The 22,141-nt window shown below is 40.7% G+C and overlaps 1 protein-coding gene across 2 annotated transcripts in view; it reads left to right on the top strand.

The window, feature by feature from the left end:
* The window catches only part of PLCH1 (phospholipase C eta 1), a 197,626-nt gene that overhangs the window by 97,830 nt on the left and 77,655 nt on the right, over nt 1-22,141 (top strand). For both annotated transcript variants that reach the window (XM_040974931.1, XM_040974930.1), the window contains exons 2-5: nt 8,236-8,382; nt 10,803-11,046; nt 18,580-18,709; nt 20,446-20,616. In XM_040974931.1, the coding sequence (XP_040830865.1) occupies nt 8,236-8,382; nt 10,803-11,046; nt 18,580-18,709; nt 20,446-20,616 (692 nt within the window). The remainder of the gene's footprint in view (nt 1-8,235; nt 8,383-10,802; nt 11,047-18,579; nt 18,710-20,445; nt 20,617-22,141) is intronic.

The following is a 22,141-nucleotide window of genomic DNA, read 5'->3' as shown; positions in this document are numbered from 1 at the left end:
ACAAATGATTTTGTGAAATGGTGATGACATTGTCATTTCTGGTCTTGTATCAAAATAATTTTTTCATTTTCTGTTTAATATTGGTGTAGGTCTCTGATTAGGGTGGGGAGGGTCAGGTATGGAGGAAGATGGGTGAAACATTTTTCAGTCTTTTTTTCTCCTGTATCCACAGAGGTTGTCTGTTAAGGCACCGCTAGACGTTGCAAAGTGGTGAAAGATTTATCTAGAAGAATTCACAAACAAGTGGGCCATGTTTGGGAACACAGTGGTCCAGGAAGAAAGGTGGGAGAGAGAGGAGTAGCTGCCTTTTGTCTGTGGTGCCCACAGGAACAGGAGAGCTTCCTGCTTATCAGGCTTCTTATGAGGTCACAGGTGACAGGAGGGACTTATTGGGGATGGAGTCATTTGATTGACAGGTTGGAAGGGTTATGTGGGAGGGGAGGATGTGGCTTCCAACTTCTGAGACCAAATTAGTTAGCTACCTACTTAGCCTGTATCAGGATAACATTAAATAAAACTGAATATATATTACTCACTAAATATAGATAATTACATTAAGTAAATATAAATATATAGACTAACTAAAACTATGTCAGTTGTTATTAGTATTTCATTTGTTTCCCAGGGCTGGTAATTATAGAACAGAAATGATTCTTAAATATATGTAAAATAGATATCATTAAAAAGGAAACTATTATGTAGAAGGTGTTGATAAAACAAACCAGATACTGACATTTAGAAAAAAATTACTGATTCGTTTCTTTCACCCTTTCTGTGACCAAGTACAGATTATACTTGCAAACAAATTCCAAAATGTTACTGCCAACCAATTAGTTTTTAAATGCCTTTCAAATATTCTTATCTTCTCCACAGGAGTGATTTAGGCAATGAAAAACAAAATCAATGAACTCCGTAATGTTTGCTCTTCCCTGAAAAGAATCTTGACTTAATAAAAGTGGAGCTCCCCATGGTTATTTGTAAGCACGTTTATTTATGAGCTGACATCATTTGACTTTGAGGCCACACTACTGGCAAGAAGTGGCTTTTCAAGTGAAGCCTTTGTAAAGAGCTCTTATATTTTGTATGAGGAAAATTTTAAAGACATATCTAGAGTAAAGCATTTGAGTTATTATTTTTTAGATGCGATGCGATTCTAAAAGATTTGCACAATTAGAATTACGTGGTATTGAAAGCTAAAGTAATGTTTATGAAGCATAGGTTAGCTGCTTCATACACTCACAGAATTTAATGGAAAAAACACTTTGAACATTTATTTGTGAGGTGGAGGAGAGGAGGAGTAGGGAGGGAGAGAGGCACCTTCCATCAGCATGTTCTCTCCCCAGACACCTGTAAGTGTTGGCTGTTTTACCTGGGGAAGCTGGAAATGTCATCTGGGTCCTGCAGGCAGTTGTTAAGGACTCGGTCAGGTTAGCCATCACTGCCTGCTTCCAGGGTCTGCCTGGGCAGGGAGCTGCCGGGAAGTGCATGGGCTCTGTGATACCGGACACTCCGGGAAAACTTTCAGGTTGAGGCGAGAAGGTTATTCGATGGTCCTGTGAAGTTCACCCAGCCAGACACCGATAGAACCTGAGCCAGAAGTCCTTTCGCTCTCCCACCTATGCTTCTGGAACTGGAGCCAGACCTGGCCACCACTCCATCTCCCAGCACCTGCTCCGGGTCAAGCCCTCAGACAGGCTTTGGTTTGTGCTGAAAATTAAACAAACACACCCTTTACTTCTGCTCTGATGATTTCAGGAGGTCTCCCTTTGTCTCCCTTTTGAGAAATTATTCTCCTGTGTAGGAGAATAATTGTTTCAGATTTACTCTAAGAGGTGAAAGCTAACAGGAAATCATATTTTTCTTGTATCTTTTGACTGACAAGATTTTCTTATAAAGGATATGACTTTTTTTCCCTTGCTGATGCACAATTTGGTGATGAGTGTCCTGGAATAGATGGTTTTTACAAAAGAGGCACATGACATTTTTATATGACCTTACATTGGGCAGGGGGATGAACTTTTATGTGAAAATTTATCTCAGGGTGACATGATATATCCATACATGTAGATATATACGTACATATATATTCAATCAGCCTCCTGAATTACGAAAAGGTTTAATGTGAGATGGGAAGGTTAAGGAAGAGAAGGCAAGAAACTGCCTGGTCATTATCAAAACCTCAAGAAGAGTTGGCTAAGTGAAAGAAGCTAGGCCCAAAAACCACATATGTTGTGGTCCATGTGGGGAAACAAACAGGTGAGTGGTTGCGCAGCACTGCAGTGAAGTGGGGAGAGCCTGCAAGAGCCTGAGGTTTCCTTTAGCGGTGGTGGGTGTGTGCCAAAACCAGCCTGCCACACAGCTCCGCTAACACATTGTCTTCCGTGTACAATAGGCAAGTTTTAGCACATACAAACTGCATCTGAGTAGATGCCATGTGTGATCATCGCTGGTTTGAACATGACCCCCGGAGTTAGGCCTCTTACCTGTCCTGCGCACGAGGTACTTCTTGTGAACCTCATTCCAGGTGACACAAACCTTACATTATGTGACTTCGTATCACAAGTGCATTCTTTAGTTGCACTTTCTGTTTGGACTTGGTGAACTGGTAACCCTTCAGGAAGCTAATTGATTTAATCCTTCCAAACAACTGAATTCTAAAGCACCTTGTAGACTATGCCATTAAGCCTTGCATTTTGCAGATGAGACTCTGTTAAGAGTTTTAAAGCTCTAATTATGTAATAAAGTTAGGAATAGAGTCTCCAACTCATCTGTTCTACTCTTTAAATATTTATACCACTCCGATAGAGAGTCCTTACAATGATTATTATCGAGACTGAGGAAACATGGAGAGCTATTTATAATGCAAATGAAAAAAAAGGCAGAATGCCAAATGGCTTAAATTCTGTGATTTTGTGATTTTTAACCCGAGTGCAACACTTATGTGTACATCTGGGATTCTGATTCGTAATAGACAAAACCAAGCATAAGGTGTGTGGTGTGTGATGGACGAGTAGGTGTTAGTAGGTGTTTGTCTCTTAATAGCATAAGCTTGTTTTCTGAAATATTAATCTGACCTCAAGGAGAAAATGGCATCTAAGGGACTGCACACATCTGGGCAGATGCCCGAGTTGGCAACCTGACTTTGCAGCCCTTTCTGTACAGGCTCGGCACTTGGGAGTGTGTGTGATGAGGCTGTACCGGTCGAAGCAGCTGGAACTGCCCTTGTTTGCCTTCAATAAAGCTGTTTTTATCCTCTTTTATGCAATCCACCGATCAATCATGGTTGGAGGATGAATTTTGCAGATTATATCTGCTATTATCCATCTCTACTGAAAATAGAAGATGAAAAACCTGGCTTATGTTGGTATGGAAGTGATTTTAGAGGAGACCAGAAGAATATTTTGTGTCTATCACTGGTAATTTTCACCTGCTGAATGCGTTGCGAAGAACAATCAAGGGAACTCCTTCCCTGGTGAGCTTTATAACTGCAAGGAATTGTCTACTCTCAGGGTTGAGGAAAGGAAAAGCATGCAAGATGATGCTCAAGACTTCATTGCTTTCAGTTTTTCAGCTAGACTGTCATGAAGCATAAAGTAGCAACATAAATAAAGCAGCAAGTTGTTTCAAAGCCTGACACTGCCAAGGACCCAAGACCTGTACATGCTTATCCATTGCAACAGATAATGGTGGCATCCTAGTGTAAGGATTCAGGTTGATGTCATTGTAGGCATTTTGGTTGAAATAGACAACTTGTCCTTTAGGTAATCCTGAAAGTGATCCCCACCTGGTGGGATATGCAAACCTATTAAGGTAACTTGTTGGGCTTATCTTGCAGATTCAGACTCAGGAATGTCCCTTATCTGATTACTAGACTGATAATATTTCTTAGGACATACAGGTGCACTGAGGAGAACCACAGACTATCTTTGCATAGTAAATGACTCTTCACTATTGGGATGTGGGGACCATGCCTCTGTTTCTCTAAGAAGTTACACTTGATACAGGCTTGAATGTGTCTTTTAGGTTTCCCTGAGCCTTCAACTTTTGGTGGCTGCTGTTTTTTTTTAAAAAACAAATTTTCTTGAAACAGTGAGATTTAAATTAATGACTATTTAATATATGGTTTAAACACATTTCACTGAGTTATTACATTCCATTGTCCAAACATTTGGGCTTTTCTGGATGATGCTCGCTAAGTGGTAGGTGGTATTTATTAGCTTGATTAAAAACTCATTTTATTTTGGGCCCGGCGCGGTGGCGCAAGTGGTTAAGTCCTCGCATTGCACGCCCGGGATCCCATATGGGCGCCGGTTCTATCCCGGCAGCCCCGCTTCCCTTCCAGCTCCCTGCCTGTGGCCCGGGAAAGCAGTCGAGGACGGCCCAAAGCTTTGGGACCCTGCACCCTGTGGGAGACCTGGAGGAGGCTCCTGGCTTCGGATCGGCATAGTATCGGCCGTTGCGCTCACTTGGGGAGTGAATCATCAGACAGAAGATCTTTCTCTCTGTCTCTCCTCTCTGTATATCCGCCTTTCCAATATAAAAATAATAAAAATAAATCTTTAAAACAACACTTATTTTGGGGAGTTGAGCAGAGAAAGAGATGCAGAGACACCTTCCATCCACTGGTTCATTCCCCACGTGTCTGCAATGGCTAGCACTGGGCTGTGCTGAAGCTAGGGGCTGCTTATGGGTTTCTACAGTGGCTCAGTCACTTGGGCCATCTTCTGGTGCTTTTCTCAGGCACATCAGCAGAGGCTTGGATTAGAAATGGAGTAGTTGGGCCCCAACTGGGGTCTACACAGGCTTGACAGTGTCCTAGGAAGTGGCTTATATCACTGTTACTCACCACACGGTAATATCAGCCCCAGTGATTCCACTCTTATGTCACTGCGATTTTTCCGTGGAAGCGTTGGGTATTGTAGCCATTAGCAGTTCAGTTTCAGGGAGAGCTTAAGGAAGTAATGAAGGGAAAGCAGGGATAGTGTGGGCGAGTGGAGCTCATCATGTGAGCTACTGCATCAGTCCTTGCTTATAGATCTCTGAAGGTAGAGTTAATATAGTTTTCTATTTAGGTTTAAATAGTTTTATTTTCTCTTTCCAAAAGATATACTTTCTTGAATTGTGTATTTTTTTTTTTTTTACAAAGTTTTATTTATTTGGAAGGAAGATTGGTAGAGGGAGAGACAAAAATCGTCTGTCTGCTGATTTATTCCGTAAACATCCACAACACGTGGGGCCGGAGCAGACCGCAGCCAGGAGCCAGAAGCTCTGTAAGATCCCTCACATGACTGCTGGGGTGTTAAGCACTGGAGCCACCTTCTGCTGCTTTCTTGGGTGCATTAGCAGGGAGCTTGACCAAAGAAGAGTAGCCTGAACTTGAACTGATACTCTGAAGTGGGATACTAACATTGTAAGCAGAGGCTTAACCCACTGTTCCAGAACACTATGTCTCTGAATTATGTCTTTTATCCAGCCAATCTTTTACTCGGTGAGTCTCTCATTGCCAATGAATGACCATCTTATCACACCAGTGTCACCAGCCCTACAGCATGCTCCTAGCTGACCCATAGACTTAGATACATGGCTAGTCCCTTGTTAGCCACTGTTCTAATCAGATCATCTTTTCCCTTTTTATGCTCTGCTGTCTGAAACAGGAGGGAGGGAAAGAGTGGGAGAGAGGTGGAGTTACAGAGGAAGAGAGAATGAATGCATATGCCACCACTTTTCTAATTTTATTTTTAGATTTATTTTTATTGAAAAAGATCAGATTATGGAGAGGAGGAGAAGAGACAGAAAGAAAGATCTTCCAGCTGCTGGCTCACTCCCTAAAAGGCTGAAACTAGAAGTTGGGAGTTTCTTCGTGGTCTTCCACATGGGTGCAGGGTCCCAAGGCTTTGGGCCAACCTTCATTGCTTTCCCAGACCACCCAGCTTGTGGTTGGGAAGTGGAGGAGCTGGGACACTAAATGGTGCCCATATTGATTCCCACTGTTTGCAGGCTAAGGGTTTAGCCAATCAGCCATTGCACCAAGTCCCATCACTACTTTTCAAACAAGAGTTTTAATCCCATCATAAGGGCGCCCTACCCTCCTGACCTCATTTAAATTTAATTGCTTCCCAAATGTCTCACTTTCAATGCCATCCCTTTTAGGCATGAGTTTTGAAACTTCACTTTGGTGAATTTGACACCAGTCAGCATTCAGTCTGTAAGAAATAGCTGTCACTTGGGTTTTTATTTACTTATTTGAAAGGCACAGTTACAGAGAGAGAGAGAGAGAGACAAAGACAGAGACAGACACAAGGCAAGTATGTCTTCTGTCTGCTCGTTCACTCCTCAGATGGTTGCAACATCCAGAGCTGGGCTGGTTCAGAGTCTTGAACCAGGAGATAGGAACTTCTTCCACGTTTCCCACGTGGGTCTGGGGACCCAAGCACTTGGGCCTTCTGGCACTGTTTCCCAGGCACATTAGCAGTGAGGTGGATTGGAAATGTAGCAGCTGGGACACAAGTGGTGCGCATAAGGAATGCCTCCATAGCAGGTGACAGCCTTACCTGGTTTACAACAGCCCTGGACCCCCACTTAGTGTTTGTGATACGCTAAGCAGTGTTTTAAGTATTTGATATGAATTAACTCATTCACTTCTCACCACCATTAGAGAGTATGCATTACACCTATTTTGTAGATGAGGAAATTGAGGCACAGAAAAATTAAATAACTTGCTCAAGTGGCTGTCAGGATTTCAAGCCCTCAGATTTATTCGCCTAAGCAAATGATGCACAGCAGTGAGGGGCTTACTAATAGACATGAAATCAATTCTTAACTCTTGTTCTGAGCCTAAAGGTAGATGTTTTAAGCTTCTATGTGTGTGTGTTTTCTTCAGTTTTTTCTGTTTAAAAAAAATTGGTGTTTTATACATCTGGTAAAATGGGTAAAGGCAACCTATGTATCGCCTCCCTTGGAAGATCAAACCATGGGGGAAAACTTTAATGTATACTATCTCTCCTTGATATCTTTGGGGGGAAGATATAGCTCTTGGAATAAAAAGTGGGAGTGACTATCCTCATGTTTCCCCTAAGGATACCCTATACACACAATACTAAGTTGTAAAACTGTGTTTTCTAGTAAATGCCAGGTACTTAGCCAGAAGAAGCAAGGCTGAAGTAAAAAAGTTCGTATTCTGTTTCTTGTATTTCTCATAGCACACTGTTGAGATGTGAGTACTCAGAGCCAGGTATTTTCAGCACTGTAATGGTTGTACACACCTGTGAATTAGTTGTTGATCTTTGTGGAACAAAAGCAATTTCTGGATAATAGAATGAAAAATAAAACAGAAGAATATTGCATGGATTCCAGAATGAAGGGAGCAATGGAATTGCTTGTCACTGCCAGGAAGAATAACTGTCAACTGTGGAATCTTGCCATGGCCATTCAGGAACGTTTCTTATGTTGGCTGGTGAAATGACTCAGTTCTGTTCCTTTAAGGAACTGTTGGGATTTGTTTCCAAGGGAATGAGTCAAGTTAAACTCACTCCTGACCGGGATGACTCATGGGCTACAAAAGGCACATGGAATGAGAGAAGGGGCATTTATTTCCAAAGGAAAAATGGGGTACAGTCATCAAAGAAGGGGCACAGACTAAACCGCCTACTACAGGCAATGGTCATCTCAAAGACATGGCGGTTTACAGGACAATTTTAACTTAGAAAATGGGTGATTTGACAAACCAAGCTTATGTTGTAAGCAAACATTGTATTTCAAACAATATTTCCATTCAAACGTATGCAAAAAATATGATTAAGTTGAACCTCCATGTAGCCAGAATTAAACCGTAGCAATTGTCAGCATCTGCCAATCTTCTTCCCAATGATTGCATTTTAAAGCATTTTTATAAGATATTTTTTATAACTGGCTATATAAAAACTCACAAGATTTGTTGTATCTGAGGCTTTGATTGAAGAGCATAAAACCAAGAATTACTTGTCAGTAGTCTTATGCCTGGAAACAGAACAAAGGTTCCAATGTGCAATGTATATTTACCTGGAAGTAGAATTATTTCTACTAGAAAAGGGGTTTTTTTGGCTTAAGCAGGATGAAATACTTTTTCGGAGTGCCTCTTTCAACTGTGCTTTTTAATCTGGAGGGTCGTTGTGGGTCAATCTGAGCTCTGATATGGATGCTAATGCGCATGTCTGTTGTATGGGGACTGACTGTGCTGTGCCCTGCTCTCTCTTACAGTTGAAAGATGCATGAGTGTAATGCAGTCGGGGACGCAGATGGTCAAGCTCAAGCGTGGAGCCAAAGGACTGGCACGGCTCTTCTACCTGGATGAGCACCGGACTCGCCTCCGATGGCGGCCCTCTAGGAAGAGTGAGAAGGCAAAAAGTAAAACCCAGCTTTGAATTCTTTGCTCCACTAGTTGCAGTAGCAGCTGGTTACTCTGGATAGGCTCTGAGAAAGCTTCATGTGAATGGACCTTTCATAATTTTGCAAGTCTTAGAGTCAGTTGCTCATGGATATTGAGAGAATAAATGGAGACCATCTTTGGGAAGCTTAAATTCATAAAAGCTTTCTTTATCCCCGAATTCTATAAATGCCAACATTTCTCCTGGGTTGGAGACATGATAGAATTCTAAGTTGGGTTATAAACCTCCACAGGCTTTTATTTTCCTGTAAAAGGTGATGAGCATAATAAATTGGCTTTAAGTTTATTAGCATATCATAAGCACTGTGGACAGATTAATGAATTCACAGCATTGTTTTAATGATATCAAGTAAGGTGGTTTTGGTCTGAACTCTAGTTAAAATCTCTCCACAATGCATTAGTTGGGGTTCCTCAGACAAATAGGATATCTGTCTGTCTCCTGCTGGTCCTGTGCTATATTGATTGATTGATTGACTGATAAATAGTTTTATAATAGGGAACTTACGGGATTATAATATGCCTTCTGTGGGGTGGAGAACCAAGGAGCTGGGGGTATAACTCAGTCAGAATCTGAAGACCTGAGATGGGCACTGATGGAAGGCCTGGAGTCTGAAGCAATCTTACCTTTTCTGTGCCATTATACTGTACCTCGCCCCCCCGCTGGCTGCATGGTAGTCTTTAGTCTACTCACTTAAGTGTCCATTTCATCTAGAAAAAGTCACAGGCAGGCCTAGAAATAATGCTTTACTAGACATCTGGTGTGTCCTAACCAACATTCACCTTGCTAGATTATTCTGTATGTTTTAGTAACAACAGGCCTCTTTTAAATTAGGCCTGTGTGATAAACAAATATATTACCTCACCTAGCAAGTCCTCAGACACTGATACAGCCTAGACCCTCTGTCTTGTTCTCTTTCCCGAAAGTGCTCTTGGCTTTGTCTCCTGTGTGAAAAGTGTCGTAAAATCAGCAGCAGTCAATGGCCTCAGCTGTTCTGATAAGGAAGAGAGGCAGCAAGGGGCTTTCTTCTGAGGCTTCTTATTTAGAAATCAAGAATTCCTTTCCAATCTCTTCCATCAGAGCAGACAACCTCATATTTGGTTGGAATGAGGTTGTTTCCCCATGTCTGGATGGAGCCATAGCATTTAGGAATGGAGCCACTGCAGTAGCTTGGATCCCCAAGAACTTTCCTTGGAGTTGAGTACAGGCTCTGTTTCTCATGGCTCATCTGGGGAATGAGTTCACACCAGAGATTATCAGCACTCTGCCCTTAAGGGAAAAGTAGACAATCAATAGCACAGAGACACTTCCAATTCCTGCTTCAAAATAAACCTGTGAATAGACAAAACATGTTTAAGTGTGAATTCTGTTCCTAGCCAGTGCTTCTCTGATACACCTTTCCAGTGTTGCCCCTATAAGTAATGGTAATCTCTGTGATTCTATCTTATTATAGCCTGGTCTTCTGTTGCCAGCTTTACCTCCCACTCATGGACCTCTTGAGTTTCCTACTCCGGTGTACATGGCCTGCTCAGCATCCCTGCATTGGTCCTCACGATTCTGTGGCTACCCCCCTTTGGGATGCTGCCTTGTGTCTGCTTCTCCCAGCCCTGTTCTTGTTCTGCCACCAAAGCGTTACATATGAACCCTGATCCATTCAGCTGTGCTGTTCAGTTGCTGCTACATGTTTTTGGCCTCCTACCCTGCTACTTTCTCGTGTACATTGAAGTGCATCAAAGACTTGTTTTAACTTTAAAATTTTTTTCCTCTTCATAAAAACATGTATTATCAATTTGATATATTCATTAGTCTGCCTTTGCTAGCAGACTTGTTGCCCTGATGGGCATAACTTTAATTTTACTAGAATCTCAGTTCATCCTGACTGATTGCTTTTAAATGTTAAGGTTGCTCAGAAAGGTAACATGTGTGTAGAGAAGGTTTCTAGCAGGAAACAGTAGGGTCTGTGTTTCATTTTTACGATTAAAACTCAACACGCAAGCAATGACTTGCTTATAATTACTTTTTAATTGAATTGGATTTGTTATTGATAATATAAAGAGAACAGAGTTCACGCATTTGCCTTCCACAGGTACAGGTCCAAGAAGATAACCACATTTCCCTTCCACCCTACCATAACCCTTCTGCATTCACCCCTTCTCTTCCTTTCACCTGTTTTTGCAAGATTTTGTCCACTCTACATTCACAGGTTTAATTCACCAGTTAATTTATCGTACTATTCAACAAGTATAAATATATGATGATGGTACCACATGATAGGCATAGAGCTACTTTTTATATTTAACGTGATTTTTTCTTCTTGTTTTTAATCTGTATAAGTGAAAGTGTTCAACAGCTGTACAGCTGTGTATCTCCCTTCCCTTGCAGTTCTTATCGACTCTATTTACAAAGTCACTGAGGGCCGGCAGTCGGAGATATTCCACAGGCAAGCTGAGGGGAACTTTGACCCCAGCTGCTGCTTCACCATCTACCATGGCAACCACATGGAGTCCTTGGACCTCATCACCTCAAACCCGGAGGAGGCTCGTACCTGGATTACTGGTCTCAAGTACCTGATGGCTGGCATCAGTGATGAAGACTCCCTGGCCAAAAGGCAGAGAACCCATGACCAATATCCTCCCTACCACTGTGTGAGTGTGGAGTGAGCAGTAGGCTATGCTTTGCTAATTTCCATAATTGTGAAACTGTAAACCACTTTCTGTGTCTTTCTTTACTCTTAGTATCCCTCTCACCCTTCTTCTTTCCCACTCTAAATGAATGATTATCTAAAATACATGGAAATGTAAGCTTGTGTGAGCTTAGGACCAGAATTCTTTGGAAGAAACTGTATTTGGTTCCACAGTCTGTGAGACGAAAGTGTCTTAAGACAGAAGAGATGCACATTAAATGTTATTGTGAGCGTTTGTTGTAGAAGTACTGGTCAACTGGAACCAGGAAGTGTTGGTGTGTGTTATTCTCTCACACAGCCAGCTTAGTTTCACATGTGCTTTTGGAAGGCCCATGATGTACCAGGCACTAAGCCCCTTTCCTCCGTTTCTCTCCCTGTCATTTTTACTTACAGTTTGGACACTGCAGTGATTGATACTCAAGGAAAAATAATTTTTTACTTAATATTTGTGCCTCTGAATAGTCTGAGAAGACTAGGATTCATGGCCCGTTCCTGAATAAGCCCATCCTTGTGACTCTTTAGTGCTGATAGGAATATGACGAACAGGTTCCATCTGAAGGCACCTTTCCTACTGGGCTTGAAGTGGCTGGTTCTTCTGGCCTCCATGATCCTGTCTATAATATGAGGGCCTTAGGCTAGTTGACTGCATTGGTTCCCCTTTTCGTGTTTTGGATAGTCTCAATTTACTTGCTCCCCTGTTCTTATGGCAATGGCACTACCTCTTTTGTGTCACTGGAATGTGGATCCTAATCTTTTTCCAGAAGTGTTATGTTGGAAAGGCCAGATGTTTTCCTTTTGTTTTTATAGTACAATCATCACAGAAGATTTCTGAAATCCCCAAAGTACAGGGACTTCTCCTCTCTAGTAAGCAGGTAATCAGTTCAGCAAAGGATGCCAGCGGGGTGTCCTCTAATCCAGTTCAGTTCTGACACAGGCTTGGTGCACTATTGGGTCCCACCCTGGGACTTCAGTCCCTAAAACGGTCCTGCCCCATGCCACTTGTAGTCCCAGAGAACTTGCCCTTTGTTTCTCACTGATTGGCTATAAAGCAAGGGTTCACACAATGGCCTTCTTCGGTTTGAGAAATTTGCTTGAGCAGTTCATGGAATTCTGAGAAACACCAATGTTCAGTAGTTCAGATGAAGAGATGTATAGGATGAGCTGTAAGGAAATAGACATGAAGCTCCATGCCCTCTGTGGGTATACCACCTGCCAGAAACCTGTCTGGAAGCTCTGGGAGCTGTGTCCTTTGGGGTTTTTCTAGAGATGGATAGAATAGTAAATTGGCGATAGTTGCTATTTGGCCAAGTGGGAAGCCCAAGAAGGCCCTTCTATTTATTTTATTCATCATTCTTTGCTTCCAGGTGTGGGACCAGAATCATTTGGATGGAGGAGGGCCTTATGACCTTTATTTTGGATTTCTATGGCCTCCCTTGATTAAGCAGTTCTGAGCTAGGAAATGTGAACCAAACTCAAGAATGATCTATTATAATATCACAGACAGGGAGGAATTGGTACTGTCCTAGGTCTAATCCCTCATCCAGGATGTTGTTGGAGCACAATGAAAATATTCAGCCTGTGAAAGGACCGTGAGAGTGTGAGGACCAGAGTTGATGAGCCATGATGTTTTTCATCAATACTTCCAGCATGCAGATAAATATTGCTGGGATTTATAAATAAACAAAACACATGCATAGAGACAAGCACTGTGTGTGTGTGTTTAAGATTTATTATTTTTATTTAAAGGTCAGATATACAGAGAGGAGGAGAGACAGAAAGATCTTCCATCTGCTAATTTACTCCCCAAGTGGCCACAATGCTGAGGCTAAACTGATGCGAAACCAGGAGCCAGGAGCTTCTTCCAGGTCTCCCATGCGGGTGCAGGGTCCCAAGGCTTTGGGTTGTCCTCGACTGCTTTCCCAGGCCACAAGCAGAGAGCTGGATGGCAAGCATGGCCACCAGGATAAGAACTGACACCCATATGGGATCCTGGACATGCAAGGTGAGGAGGACTTTAGCCACTAGGCTATCACGCCAGGCCCAACATTTTGTTTCTTATTGTTAGGCCGAAAGAAAGAGAGCGACACAGACAGAAATCTCCCATCTGCAGGCTCTCTCTCCACATGCCTGCAACAGCTGGAGCTGGGCCAGGCCACAGGCAAGAACCAGGAATTAATTCCACATCTCTAATGTGGGTGGCAGGGATGCAACTGCTTGAGCTACCACCTGTTACTTTCTAAGATACACATTACTTTCTACCGCATGACAAAAAAAGAACCAAGCAAAATCAATGATTTGGTAAGAATGCGTTTTGGGGCAGTGGCAGACACTTCACTGACTCCCTACAATGACTGGATGGAGCAGTTGAGGTTCAGTGAATTCAGTGGCGGGCACAGTTCCCGCTTGTTCATACTACAGCAGGTTGTGTTTTCAGGGAAAGCTGCAGGAGCAGCAGCAGCTCCAAGAGGTCCTGTCCAGAGAGCAAGGCTGGCTGGCACAGGTTTCCTCAGAGCCATGGGAAGGATGGTCAGAAGCTGCCCCGAAAGTCAACCTCTGGTTCTTGACTGGGATTACCTCTGCAGCCAAGTCTTCACAAACCGGCTTAATTGACACAATCAGGCTTTGATCTCATGACTCTTTTTACAGTCTGAAAAAGTCAAAATTCCAAAGAGCTTTAGTTTATGCGATTCTTTTTTTTTCATATTAGAGATTAGATTTTTTAAAATTTGAGAATTTAAAAACGTTAATTCATTTAAAAATCATAAAGAACTTTACTACTTTTACCATAGTATTTTTAAAATGAAAAGTTGCTATTTGTCAAACAAAACACATTGGAAGTGTAGCATTGCATCATGGTTTTGTAAGTCTCTTTGATGTCTGACTTAACCAATCTATTGTGACAAGTTGTTTTGATTGGGATATATGAAGAAAATGCAGCCTCCTATAGATCAGTGGTTAGAAGAGCGGGGACCTCATGTTTGTGGGACTGCCAGGACTGTCTTGAGGTTGGTTGTGTTAAGGCCAACATCATCTCCTTATCTCCAGGATCCTGCCCTTCAGGAGAGCGTATGACTCAGATGCCTAGGAAAATCGAGATGTTCTCTGCAATAAAAAAGGGAAAACCAGTAGCCATTGTGATTGAAATCCCTTTGCAGAAGCTGTCCTTCTCCTTCAGGTTACTGGGGCACTTTCACAGTATTTCAGAGCCCTAACTCACTTTTGTAAGTCTGTTTTATAATCCTTTAAATCAGACTGATGGCAGTTGGACATCAGTTCGGAAGCCTGTGTTTGCATTATTGGTCAATAGTTTCTGATCTGGCTTGTTTGTACATGTCGAATGACACCTGCAAGTTTTCATATTTGAATTTATCAGCCTGGCAGCTGAAGAGTTCTATGTCCTGAAAATGCATTATGGGGAGAGCAAATGAACTCCAGACGGCACAGGGGAGTGATGCCATAGGAAGCATTAACGTGGATGCAGTACATGGTTATGTTAGTGACAAAGAAAGGAAGCATTACTAAATAGTTTGTAAAGAGGAAGCTGAAAGCACAGGCCGCGTTATGTTGACTCAATCCTCACACATATTTGTCAGAATTTGATAGGGTTTTAAGACAATGTCTTAATAAGAGAATGACACCCTTGATTGAGCATTTAATTATATTGAGAGGAGCATATTTGGGAAATTCATTATTTGGTTTCATTTAGTACTTAAAATTTCAACTGTGAGTGAATAATGACAATAATAAATCTTAAATGATTGTGAGAAAATCCACTCAGCCCAGAGCAGCAGATGAATTATTTGTGCAGCAGGGTGGTCATATTGAGTGGAAGTAATGTAAGGGTACTTCAAAAGTTTGTGGAGCGAATGGAATTTAAAGATGTTTATTTTGATGCAAAAAAATCAAAGTGCATTTTTGATCATAATGCATTTTCTTTGATTTTTTTTGGCATGCTTCTTTTTAATTTTTTTGTGGTTCACAAAAAGAGATTTAATTACCTAAGCCTTCACTGTGGGATTTGCATTAAATGTGATTTCTTTCATTTGCTTGCTTTCTTTTATTTATTTATTTATTTTTACATTTTATTATTATTATCATCTTATGATACAGTTCCATATTCCCTTATCCCCTCTCCAATTCCCTTCCCTCCCACCTAGTTCATCTAAATCATTACTAACATATAGTTCTTCATACACAGTCGTATGTCCATCATTGTGGGCATTGACATGCGTCTTTGTATAGTATCATGGGGCTCTCTGACCTTGCTGTACTGCCTGGGGTCTAGCCCCAGTTCGAGTCTGTACTTTGTGTGTTTGGTGAAATGCTTCCATTCTTTTCCCTCAGCATCTTTAATGTGGTAGTAGTGTTGATGACAGCACCTATTATATTTGAGATGTCTTAAGGTCAAATGAATTGATATGTCCAATGTCTATAAAGCTGCCCAGTATGTTGTGACATTTTGAAAATAATAAGATAACGGTTGTTATTTCTAAAGAGAGGTGAAAAGTGACAAGTCTTTTACTTTCCTGCTTGGATGGATTAAACTCTGAGATCTCAGTAAGCCAGGAATGCAGAGATGTGGATGTCGGCACTGGGCCTGCACATTTCCCTCTGGCCCTTGAATGTGTTTATAGAGCTCCTTTCTTGTAGTTGCTTGTGAGAGCAAATGGTTTGCAAAGCCTAAAATATTTATAGTGAAACCTTTTATAGGATGGGTTTACCTTTAATTTGTTATATTCTGTAGTTGCTTGATTTAAGACTATTATTTTTTGTTAATTTACTCTTTCACTTTGTCTCCACAGATGGCAATTTCTCTGCTTAAAGTATCAAGTGTGTGACTGTAAACTGCGGCTTGACTGTGTCTGACCCCTTTTGTCTGCTTGTCTGTTGTTACTGGAAAGAACAGTTTTCATGGAGTCTTGGTAGTGGAAGGGTTTTCAAAGTCACCTGCTTGTTACTGCACTTGTACAGGGGCTCCGAGAGGTGACATCCGTGACCTGCTGTCCCCAGGCCAGGTCTGCAGTAGAATTAGGGCTAGTGTTGCTTCTTGGGCCAACCTTGCCTCTGTCCCCTGAATCAATGGTCAAGTCCAGGTTAGGTGTTGATTCTGCAGGTCTGACTGCAGACACAGGCCTGTTGAAATGACCTCTGTCCATGCCTCTGAGAGGCTTTGATAAAGGATCTCAGGATAAAATAGTACAAACATTGCTGTATTAGGACCTATTTAATCACTTCTTTGAACTCTGGACAAGTATTTTGTGTGGCCCAGAGCAGTGTCCTCAACCAAAAGAATCAGAACTCTTGGAGTGAGTGCAGTGTGCTCAGAAAACAAAACAAAATGAGATTCAGGTACTTCTTTGTAATTACTGAAGATCCTCATTCTTTTACTTCAGCTATTTTTCCTCCAGGTCTGGGGCTCCTTTTAACTTCCAGATGTCATACATAATGAGATATTGATTGAAGTTTGAGGAAAAATTGAACTTGAAAGAGCTGGGTTCTTACAAATATTTTATAATGTTTTAAAGGGAACAAAGTATGAAACAAAATTTACAATGTCAAAACCACTCTGTAAAACTCTAGAATGAAGTTTTACCTTTTGTACAGTCTGTCCTTTCTAACCTACAGGCTCCTACAATCACAATCTGAATCATGTAAGAAATGCAAATGTGCTGTGTTACCACCGGGAGTTAATATTTTGTCTTGAAATGAAAATCTCTCAATTGATGTCACCTACTTGATAGGCAGAGCTTACCCAGCGACCTCTCCTGATGTACTCCCAATTCCCATTTCCTGGCTTTAAAACTCTCTTTCCCTTTGATTCTCAGGTTTCTTTGCATCACCTTCATTTTTTTCATTATGAACTTTGAAGTTCAATTTGGTATTCTAAGCATACATACCATTCTTACCTTTTGTAACCCGATGCCTACCATCTGTGAACTGCTCCCCATTTAGAAAATCCCCTGCTCAAAGTTAACTCAAAAATTTTTAAAAATTTATTTATTTATCTTACCTTTTTTTTAAGCTTGTAAAGCAAGCCAAAGCTCGGCACACTGAAGGTGTTTAAAAAAGCACAATGCAGTGTAAATCCTTTACGTCTAAATTCCTTTCTCCTACTCTTATACCTGAGCTTGGAAGGCAACCGTTAGCATATGCGGCTTGTGCACTGGGTTACTCCCGAAGTTAGGATTTTAGGACTGTTAGGGACCATCTAAACTATCAATAGAAGGGAGACATAGCATGGAGATAGGCTGTATCTGTGAAGACTTGAGTGCTAGACCAGTTTGCAAGAGTCTAGCTTGGAGACATGATTCTCTTATTAATTCTTCATGAATTTCTTACTTAGTTTTACAAGCTTGTCTGAGTGAAACTAAGATTGAGTTAGCGGAGTTAATTCTTAAAAAATGTAGCAATAGGACCTAGGAAAGGATTGAAGCAGTCATCTGCCGTTCCATGCGACTAGATGAAAGGACATTTGAAAGAGGAGGTGTGGATGGGAAGCAGGAAAGCAGCTGAGAATCACCCAAAGCCTTGGGAGCCTGCACCTGCACGGCAGACCTGGAAGAGGCTCCTCAGTCATGGTTTCCGACTGGCTCTGCTCTGGCTGTTGCAGGCCAGGAAATGAGAAGAAAGGGATAGAAAAAAAATCATAAAGGAACATTTAGGTTTATGTACATTACTAAAGGGGATGTGAGTGAAGATCTTACTTGCTGCTGTGGAAATTAAGACCAGTGATGTAGTTTTCCCCCTCTGGTTGATGAATGGTAATCGATTTTTAAAAATTATTTTTGTAATAATAGATTTTATATTGAGTTTGGATTTAGAATGTTTGACTTACAGAAGCTTTGAAGCTAATCTGCTCTGACTCTCATTTCATTGCTGCCCACCTGTGTATGTGTGTCTCCATGGTCTTGGGGTTTTGACTGTTGTCCCTATTAGCAGCTCACTACGCCTTTTGGATTCCAGGGCTTCCTAGCTATTTCTTCTCAAGTTCTTTTTTTTGTTTGTTTTTAAATTCCTATTTATTGTTATTATTATTCTCCATGATATAGCTGTGTAGGAATAGGAGTTCCCCTCTGCACCTCCTCTTCTTTAGTTCCCTTTCTCCACTCCCCCTACTATTACCCCCCCATATTATTGCAATAGCATAATCCTTCAGCAACAATCACAAGTCCACTGTTCTGCCTTTGAAGTATGTCATGGCATTGTAGGTATAGGCAATCTAGTATCATATTGTCAAGGTGTATTTAGCAGTTTCCTTGGGAGTCCTCCTATTTGGGGGTAGAGATGCTTACTGCAGTGTAATCTTCACTTCCTGATATGAGAATCTCCGCCATGCAGTTCATCTATGAGAATATATGTACACACGTTTACCTATATATTTATTTATTTTGTATTTTGCATGAATGTTAACTTAATTTCTTTTGCTGATAAAATATTTTGATGAAAGCATGGGTGTTTTCTTTAACTTTTCCTCATATGGGTGAAGCAGACTTTTGAGGAAGCCGATAAGAATGGTGATGGCTTATTGAACATTGAAGAAATACACCAACTGATGCATAAACTAAATGTGAATCTGCCCCGAAGAAAAGTCAGACAAATGTTTCAGGTATGTGTATGCAACCGCACCGCCTTGTGTAAGTGCACTGAATTCACTGCTGTTTGAGGTGCCTTGAAAAGCTGCTGTGTTTTGTTGGAAGTGAATGTTACTAGCTTTGCGCTGTTGTACTTCTCTTTGATAAAGAGAAGAGTTTTATTTCATCAAACAAAAAATCTTCATAAAGTTCATGTGTATGCATAATTTCGCTTTGTGAAATGCTTTTTTTTTTTTTTTTGGCTTACCGATGCTTTTTTTTAGAGAGAATTATAAGCACTTTTCTTGACACTTCAATAACGGTGCAAACTCCATCGAGTCATTTTGAGGACAGCCGTGTTGTCTGCCTCCGTCATAGGGCTGTTGTGAGCATCAGAATAAAGACTAATGTTAGAGAAATTGTGCGTGTCTAAGACCTCAAGAGCTCTCTGTTTTGTCTTGGAGGAGTTTTGAGGTTTGGAATCCCAGGGTTGGGAGGTACTGGTCACTCCCACTATGTAGGGAGCTTCTTCCAGGAGCTCAGAAAGCTGCTTGCTGGTGCTAGATGAGATGCTATCTCTGCGTTGGTTATTGAGGGAATCCTTTGGTGAAACTTACTCAGGCATTTTACTGATATTATATTTAGTCATGATACTAAAGCTCAAAGTGAGGTACTAATTTATAAAAGCTGCGGGTTTTAACAGGAGTCATAAGAACAAACACACACTGGAGTGATTGACTAGATAGATGATAGTCCATACTTGTAACTAGGTAGCAGGGCGATTTGGTGTTTAGTGTTTTATGCTCCTTCTGCTTCTTATTCCCTTGTTCTTGGAGGTGATAAGGCCAGAAGCAATAGGATATGAGTCACCACTCTGAATGGAAAACAGTTTTTGTTCAGTTACCAACACGCTCCCTTTGAACGAAGACCATGTACATGGGTTGCTTGTTCATCATGTGTCCCCAGTGATGTATGATTTGGGTGGCAAACTCAGCTGCTCAGAAGATGCATGGTGAAAAGGTTTTTGCTTGATGATTACTAGAAACAACTTTGGCTGGAAAACAACCCAGAGAGATTGTTCCTTCTTTTCTAGAGGGCAAAGCAGGGAAGGAGGTGCCAGAGAGGATGGAGGAAAAATAAATGACGTCAGATTAAATTACAGTTCAGAAATTGATAAGAGCCATTAATGCATCTTCTGTTTTGTTCTTTATTGGTCTTATTAATATATATATATATTTGGTAAGAATTAGTTTTTTCAGAAATCAGCTCTTGGTTTTGGTAGTATCTACTTATTTGGTTAATATCTACTTGTTTCTTGACCCATTACTTTCTGCTTTTGTTTATAGTGTTTTTCCTTATATTTTCTGTGGCTTAACTTTTTCCTGCTTTTTATATTGAATTATTAGTTTCTGTTTTTACTTTCCAATAAATTTAAGACTTCATGTCTTGTTTTAATTACCATGTTCACCTCATTGTGCAAATATTAGTATGAATTTTTATCAGCATTTATTCACTTGTATGAATTTCATTTTCTATTGAAAGATGCTTTATTTCCTTAACTTTTTTGTTTTAGCAGGAGGTTGATTTTTCATACTTACAAAGCTTTCTTTGTGGTCTAATATGTTATGTAGTTTTTATGCTGTTTGGTGTGTACTTAAGTGCATGTTCACCATTTATGACTAATCTGCTAGCTTTTTCAATGTATATACTTCCCAGTATGAAATTTGCTACTAAACTCTCATGCTGCCTTGTCTTTCTGTGCCCTTTTCAGGAAGCTGACACAGACGAGAATCAGGGAACTTTGACATTTGAAGAATTTTGTGTTTTTTACAAAATGATGTCTTTGAGACGGGATCTTTATTTGTTGCTCTTGAGCTACAGTGACAAGAAAGATCACCTAACCGTGGAAGAACTGGCTCAGTTCTTGAAGGTGGAGCAGAAGGTATTGTTAGGCTGTTGAGTTGAATGTTTGAAAATATTGGGAATGATACATTGACTTCTATTGGGCTGTGTGTGGGTATACTCTAAGAAAGAGGATTAAATATCAAAAGCCCATACAAAGATTATCTGCGTGTTTTCGTTAGTTTTTAAGAGTGAAATTGATAAATTGAAAGTGGTAGGTATAATTTTTTTCTGTAAGTTCATTGACTATGGATAGACATTTTCAAATAAAGATATGCTTATTATATGCACTGATTATATTTTCTTTATTCTAGCACCATGAAGTCTTAATAATATTTCTTAAATTTATAGCTGATAGGTTTATATTAATATAAATTAGTGCATTATTAAAATTTTCTATTTATATGAATGTAGCTGGGTATTTCATTATGCCGTATTTCTCAATTAGCACTGTAGCAAATCATTGATAATTCTCGTTGGGAATTAGCATTTGATCATGTGACAAGGGCAGGTAAATTAGGTCCCAATTAACAAAGGAAATCACTAAATATATGTAAAATAAGCCATTTAAATTTCAATATTATGCAGGCTAAATTGTTAACAAGATTAGTCTTTTCATATAGCCTTTTGAGGAATATATCAATATTTTGTTAAAGGCTATTTTTCAAAACCATTTATCTCTTTCTTTTTTTTTTAAAGAAGCTCAGGAATCTTTATTCACTGGCCAGTGCTGATTGGTGGACTCTCCCATTCCTCCACACATGGAAGTGGGGATCAACCCTGATCAGCCATGTTCAGGGGTTCTTAAGTAATGATTATCCAGTCAACTAAAAGCACTGGCACATGATACAAACCCATCAACCAAGTTTACATCAGTGCACAATGCAATTTATGCAATCAATTATAGCGGTGTGGAACATGGACACTCAGTTTAAGTATCCTGCACTTTAAACTACACAGTCAGTAAGAGTCACATCCCACCTAGTACCGAGCAATAGAACCAGACAAATAGGTCCTTCCAATTGCATTTACAGAAAACAATTTGGAATAATCAGCTGTGAAAGAAAAGAAAGCTCTCATCCTGGAATGAGATATCATCTGTGATAAGCACTGCCACTCACATTTCAGGACTTTCCAACAACCCAGGCTTATGGCAAAGGTCAGATAATGGACGTGTCCCAGAAGTGTTTCAGAAGACCTAGCCTTACTGTTGCCATTTTCTGTTGTCTGGCACATTCCACACTGATTTTTAGTCAAAGAGTACAATCTTGGACTCATCCATGTTTATAGGGTCATACTTGGTGGAAATGACCATCATTTTTACAGAATAAAATGAGGCCCAGCAAGAGCAGGGCAACAGGTCTGACCAGGGCAGTAGCGGGAGAGTTAATCATGAAGACCAGGAGAATAGAGTTTGTTAGGTGATGGGCCCTGCTCTGGCATTAATTTTCTGATGGCCCCATGTCTACCTGGTTCTGGGTGGAATCCTTCTTCACTGCCTGTTATGGATCTAAAGTTGCTTCCTAGCTACCTTCACAGTTTTGAGCTTTGTTATGATGATGGTG

This window comes from Ochotona curzoniae, unplaced genomic scaffold (genome assembly GCF_017591425.1).
Source record: "Ochotona curzoniae isolate NIBS_2020 unplaced genomic scaffold, NIBS_Ocur_1.0 contig_2599, whole genome shotgun sequence".
In the NCBI taxonomy this organism is placed as follows: domain Eukaryota; kingdom Metazoa; phylum Chordata; class Mammalia; order Lagomorpha; family Ochotonidae; genus Ochotona; species Ochotona curzoniae.
Note: the sequence above shows the minus strand (reverse complement) of the source record. Positions and strands in the feature narration are given on the sequence as shown.